The sequence below is a fragment of the Oncorhynchus mykiss genome, chromosome 12 (assembly GCF_013265735.2).
Source record: "Oncorhynchus mykiss isolate Arlee chromosome 12, USDA_OmykA_1.1, whole genome shotgun sequence".
In the NCBI taxonomy this organism is placed as follows: domain Eukaryota; kingdom Metazoa; phylum Chordata; class Actinopteri; order Salmoniformes; family Salmonidae; genus Oncorhynchus; species Oncorhynchus mykiss.
In genome coordinates this window covers 13,924,752-13,930,617 of record NC_048576.1, presented here as the reverse complement: position 1 = coordinate 13,930,617, position 5,866 = coordinate 13,924,752, and the positions used below count along the sequence as shown (strand labels likewise).

General features: G+C 42.8%; 1 protein-coding gene across 2 annotated transcripts; it reads right to left on the bottom strand.

Moving 5' to 3' along the window:
* Positions 1-419: 419 nt before the first annotated feature.
* On the bottom strand, positions 420-5,303 carry LOC110537006 (Golgi phosphoprotein 3). Of its 2 annotated transcripts, none has more exons than XM_021622702.2 (5): positions 5,186-5,303; positions 4,838-5,041; positions 4,395-4,526; positions 2,682-2,796; positions 420-2,459 (listed from the first exon to the last, which is right to left on the bottom strand). In XM_021622702.2, the coding sequence occupies exons 2-5, from the start codon at positions 5,039-5,041 to the stop codon at positions 2,035-2,037; spliced, it is 876 nt and encodes a 291-aa protein (XP_021478377.1). In that variant the 5' UTR covers positions 5,186-5,303; the 3' UTR covers positions 420-2,034. The 2 variants fall into 2 exon arrangements, with proteins under 2 accessions (XP_021478377.1, XP_021478379.1); XM_021622704.2 differs by having other exon boundaries at positions 5,203-5,269.
* Between the last annotated feature and the right edge of the window lie 563 nt (positions 5,304-5,866).

Sequence of the window (5,866 nt, the reverse complement as noted above, 5' to 3'; positions counted from 1 at the left end):
TTGTCGTTGGGACATTTGGTAGCCCGATGGGCAGCCATTCACATGGACGTCAAACGCGAACATCGGAACCAGAGTTGACAGGACCGATCCTACAAGAAAGTACGATGACAAAGGAGGATTATCAGTTGTTGGGGACATGTTTTGGATCATGGACACATGACTTTGAAGTGCTCTGATGCCTTATGTGAGGCTTACATTCATTGTTTTAAAGAATTGTGCCTTGAGCGATTAAAAGTTGTTTTCAAAATCTGCAATATTTTGAAATGATCTGTATTGGTTGTTCAATAATGTCACAGTCAGATAGTAGGCCGTTTCAGCCAAGTGGTGTGTATGATATAGAAATAATCAAATTCATCTTCATCAGGGAATTGTGATACAAAAAGGGCAGATAAGAATGACAGGAGAGCTACACAGTGCTATATTCAGGCACTTAAAATATCCTTTATTGTGTAGTAAAAAAAAACCTACAGAAGTATAGAGAACACCCTTTCATTTATTACGCTGTACATTCATTTATCAAATTCTACATAATCAGTTTCTCCATACCATATAATCATCATCCCCATCCGATCCCTACACCATACTTGGTCTTTACAGCCTCCAGGTGAGTCAAATGCTCACGGTAGAAGTTACCCCTAACCACAGATCTAGGATCAGATAACCCTACCGCCTGTCCTAACGTTAACCATTACGGGGATCCCCGTGGTATCTGACCCCGTGTCAGTGGTTGGGGACAACTCCTACTCACCGAGTCATGAACAGTACAACCAACAGACAGGCATACAAGAAGAAAGAAAAAGCCCAAACCATTGATGACGACCAACTAAATCTGAATGAAATGTGAATGATATTAAAGCAATAAAAATGTATCAATGGAAAATAAAATACATATGGCATAAAATCACAAGCGTTAAGATTATACTGCCAGATAGGGACACTAAGCCATATAAAATACAATTAGCCTGATTTAGGAGAAGCTTCCACTCCTATCCAGTCATATTTTTCAATACACTAACTAAAGGACAAAGATATTTGTCCGATTTGAGAGAATTTCTTTCTTGAGACTGTACCTCTTCAAAATATGACTTTGCACACATGAACACCCGAAACCAGTTTGTTAAGAGGAGACATGCAATGTCTGGATATCTGCAATAGGATGATAAGAGTTGCAGAGACTAATCTGAAACAGATGGCATTCACAAGCTACAACACTTTAGTACATGGAGAGGGACAGGAAGGAAAACTGAACAGGAATAAAGTTTGTATTGTTTGGTGCCCTGAACAAAAAAAATGGTGCTTGGAATAAAACGTTACAATTTTTCTGTTAGTTTTTTTTATACAAATATTAAACCCTTCCAGATTCCTTGTTGAATGTGCAAAATGGTTTGGAGATGGTTAACATTTATTAGCAAGATAAAACGACACGATGTCTATAGGTCATGTCTAAGAGCTTGTGTAGAATGCACCCTCCTCAAAGTGACTAACGCAAAGAACAAATAATGTTCTGTACGATCATATCAGGTCCTCTGGTAGATCATAGGTCATCATATCAGGTCAGATGATCATGGTGGTAGGTCTGGGCCATGGTGGTAGGTCTGGGCCATGGTGGTCAAGCAAGGCCTAGCAGTATTAAAGTCCCTTCTAAATGGAAGAACAGAGACCTGTGTGGGTGCCAGCTACTGACACAAGTGCTCAAGGTTACACAAGGTCTCACAGTGAACAGAAAGGTCACGTGCCAAATGGCACCCGATTCGCTATATAGTGCACTACTTTTGACCAGAGCCATATAGGGAATAGGGTGCCATTTGGGAGACACCCACAGGGTACTGGATGTCAACCAACTGGCCAGGTAGAGGACAGGACAGTGACTCAGAGGTCAGGGGTAACTGCCCTGTCTCAATACAGAGGGAGAGCCGCCCTCTGTGATCTTAATCATCTCTGCCATCTCCATCATCATATCAGAACATGGGAGTTCTGAGCCCCACAGGCCTGTAGTGTTTTTTAAAGTTCCGTCTGTTTGTTTCCGGTAGGGCTTCATTTGGTGAAGGCGGCCACCACGGCCCACAGCAGCTCGTTGGCGCTGGCCTTGGTGCTCTCTGCCTCTGGCTCCAGGTCCAGCAGCAGACGTACCCTCTTCATGGCCAGGTCATACTGCTCGTCCAGCAATGGGGCGAAGGCGTTCTCCAGCACATCTGAAGAGTGGGCCAGGAAGATCAGGGCCAGCACACGCTTGTCGAAGCGCCCCGGGTCGTTCACCCACTTGTCCAAGACGGACTCCTGGACTTTCTTGACCAGCCTCTGTTTAATGGTGTCGTTGGTCAGTGGGTGTGTGGTCATGTCGAAGAGGAGGAAGTTCTGTTTCTCCGTGGTCAGAACGCCCTTTTCCACAAGATTTTTGGCCAGGCGCTCACGGACATTCCTCAGCTGGTAGTGCAGCTTCAATGGGTTCCACGTCTCACCTGAACATCAAGTCAAAATCGTAAATGGCCTATATTATATATAAAACAAAGATATTTTGTTTAAAATGGACTGGGTATGGGAGAGGGAAAGGAGGGGGCACAGTGAGAGCACCTGTCAAATGTATTGAATCAAATCTACATGAGAATGAAGAAAGCCAGTAAAATAAACAGAGATTTAAGAGAACAGGAGAAGGACGGGGAGGGTAATCCATTTCTGCTCACCGCTCAGCAGCTCTATCCAGCTCTGAACTGTCTCTGGGGGCTGGGTCTCTTTGATATGCTTCAGGGCCTCGTCCAGCAACACGTCTCCTGTAGGAGCGTCCGACTTACAGATCACCTGACCAAAAATAAACCCGTTTCAAAAAGGTCAAACACACATAGGTTTACACCGCTAGTGTTAGCATACACTGCTAGTCCTCCAAACATTGCAACACACGTCAGACAACCTCGTCAGCATAAACACGCAGAAGGCCAAGGCTGTGTTGCCCGGCTCAGATGTCTCATGTGGCACGCAACCATTGGTTGATACGTCAGACTGTGCAGTCGGGCACCAGACTGCTATAACATATCATGTGATTAGCTGATCCTTAAAATACCCATCCAGGCATTGTATGATTTGATATGCATCAGCAACGACTCAGAGCTGCCAATCAAAGCTCGGACATTCCATCAATTGGCATGTCCGAATTGACATTTTGGACTCTGACCCCTCCCACTCCAGATCAGAGTTGTTATTGTCTAGGGGTATTATGACAAAACGAGTACCAATACGGACATGAGGAATTTGCCGGAAACAATGTAATTTTCTGTAATCGGAGAAAGCCAAAAGCCAGAATTTCTCATATCACTCAAGCCATGCCAAATACTGCCTCAACAGGCTGATTCTGCTGTCAGTAAAGACACGGACAGGTGTTGGCCATGATTGGATTAGGAAAAGCCTCTCTCGTTTTCCCAGACAGATACGTCTCTTGCACAAACGCTACGGCTCCCACTTTCACTCACAACTCTCTCCAAACATTGTGAATCAAAATCCATAGATAACTAGAAGAAAAGCGGCTAGCTATCAATCTAGTTATATTTTCAGTCGACTTTTCTGAGGTCATATCATGGAAGTTTTTGCTATTGGTTATTACTTTATCAGTCAACTCAATTGCATTGGTGAAGCTGCTCTCCCGCCCCGTAATTCCCCAGATACACACGCAAGGCTCCCCTTACACTCACTCACCTTAGGAATCAACTCACCAGTCCAAACTGTTTGGACTGGAGAATCACAATCCATAGCTAGTCATTGTTGTTCTAGCTATCAATTTAGTTTTACTTTATACCACCATATGGTTGTTTTTCTCTGTCTACTTGGTGTTGTCTTGTGGGCTTCTTTGTCTGTCTGCATCGGCTATTCCATTGCTGAAGAAGACATTTGTCATCATGCGCTATGCCAGTGCATGCTTGCTGTTATTATTTCCCCCAGATATGTTTTTTGAGCAACAGATCATTAGAAAATAAAATGACAAAATGTAAATAGTTGGGATAAGTTTTGCTCCTCTCGAAAGTGAAATGTAGCCTAGGCTTCTAGGAAGAGCCAACTAAATCGTAAGAAATAAATGCAGGCAGCAGTAGCCAGCCATGCATTATTTATGAACCTATTTTGTTGATAATTAGGACTATGAAAGTAAGTCATGTGCCTTTCAGATGTCGGGATCGTGAACGATGTGTGAATGAGTGAAGGAACATCAGAAGCGCTCTGAGCGTTTTCCGATCGCGAGTAAATCCAATTACCAGTATCCTATTAAGTAGTAAACGGATAGGATTACAAATACAAGTATGATGAGTTCGGGACAGCCCTATTATCATCGTCGGGTGAAGACGGAAGTCCGGCTGTTTGGCAGGCGACCAAGTTTATCTGTGTGTTTTAATATAAGGTTTGTGAGTGCTCACCTTTCTGGCCAACAGACTTTTCCTCCTCATGCCACAAGCCTCTAGCTGCAGTCTTCCTCTCAAAGCCAGTTCAATGACCATACACCCTCGAAGACCAGAAGAAATGCAGTCATTCCAGAAGGAAGTGTATCCCTGTTGGAAAAAATTGTAATGAGTCCGTATTGCTTCACAGGGTTAGCGACACTTCCTGGATAAATAAAACAGACATACAAGTGACACGCCACAAAGTGACACGTTTGATAACCTTCAGGTTGTAATGTTGAATATTACATGAAAATACAGCTAGTAATGTTAGTTAACTACCTAAATGTAGGAATAGCACATTATTATGTTAGCTAACTAGTTAACGTTAGCTGGTTAGAACGTAAACAAACCAGCTAACTTTAGCAAGCTAACTCAGCTCGCTAGCACAACAGGCTAACGACAATAACTAGCTAACATACCTCTCGATCTTTCAATCCCAACAGCAACACTTCTTCCATCAACGTCAGTCGAGTTTCTTTGGAGTCTCCCTTCTCGTCCTCTTCCTCTTGGCGTGGCTCGTAGTCCTCATCCTCGGACCCCCTCTCCTTGTCGGCAGCTGCATTACGAGAGGCCTCGGTCCTCCTCTGCACCAGGCCCGAACTTCGCTGTGTTAGGGAAGTCATCTGGATGCACGTCCAAACAACAGATAAATACAAATGATTTCTGTACCTCAAGATGGTTTTAGGGTTTCCGATGCATAAATGAACACGGCTGTCGTAAACTGTGGTGTAGATCAAGTGAATATTCGAATAAATACAGCAGCAAACCTGCAACAGATTCCTACTTTGATACTTTCAACTTCCTGAACCAATATGGCGACAAGTGATGACGTCCGATGAGGATGCGCTCGCTCTTCTCTATTCTCTCTCTCAATTTCAATTTAATGGGCTTTATTGGCTTGGGAAACATATGTTTACATTGCCAAGCAAGTGAAATAGATAATAAACATAATAGTGAAATAAACAATACCAAATTAATAGTAAACATTACACTCACAGAAGTTCCAAAATAATAAAGACATTTGAAATGTCATATTATTTCTATATACACGAAGGTTTGGGAATCACTTCATTTTAAGTGGTTGTAGAATTTAACAGCTCTTTTCTGGATTTTGATAATTAGCGGGTATCGGCCTAATTCTGCTCTGCATGCATTACTTGGTGTTTTACATTACACACAGAGGATGTTTGTGCAGAATTCTGCATGCAGAGTCTCAATTTGGTGTTTGTGCCATACTTTGAATTCTTGGTTCCAACATAGGTTAATGCTCCTCTCCATTCTCTTTCTACAACCACATACATTAATTTCTTCCTAGATCTATTTTTTATTTTTTTATTTCACCTTTATTTAACCAGGTAGGCAAGTTGAGAACAAGTTCTCATTTACAATTGCGACCTGGCCAAGATAAAGCAAAGCAGTTCGACACATACAACGACACAGAGTTACAC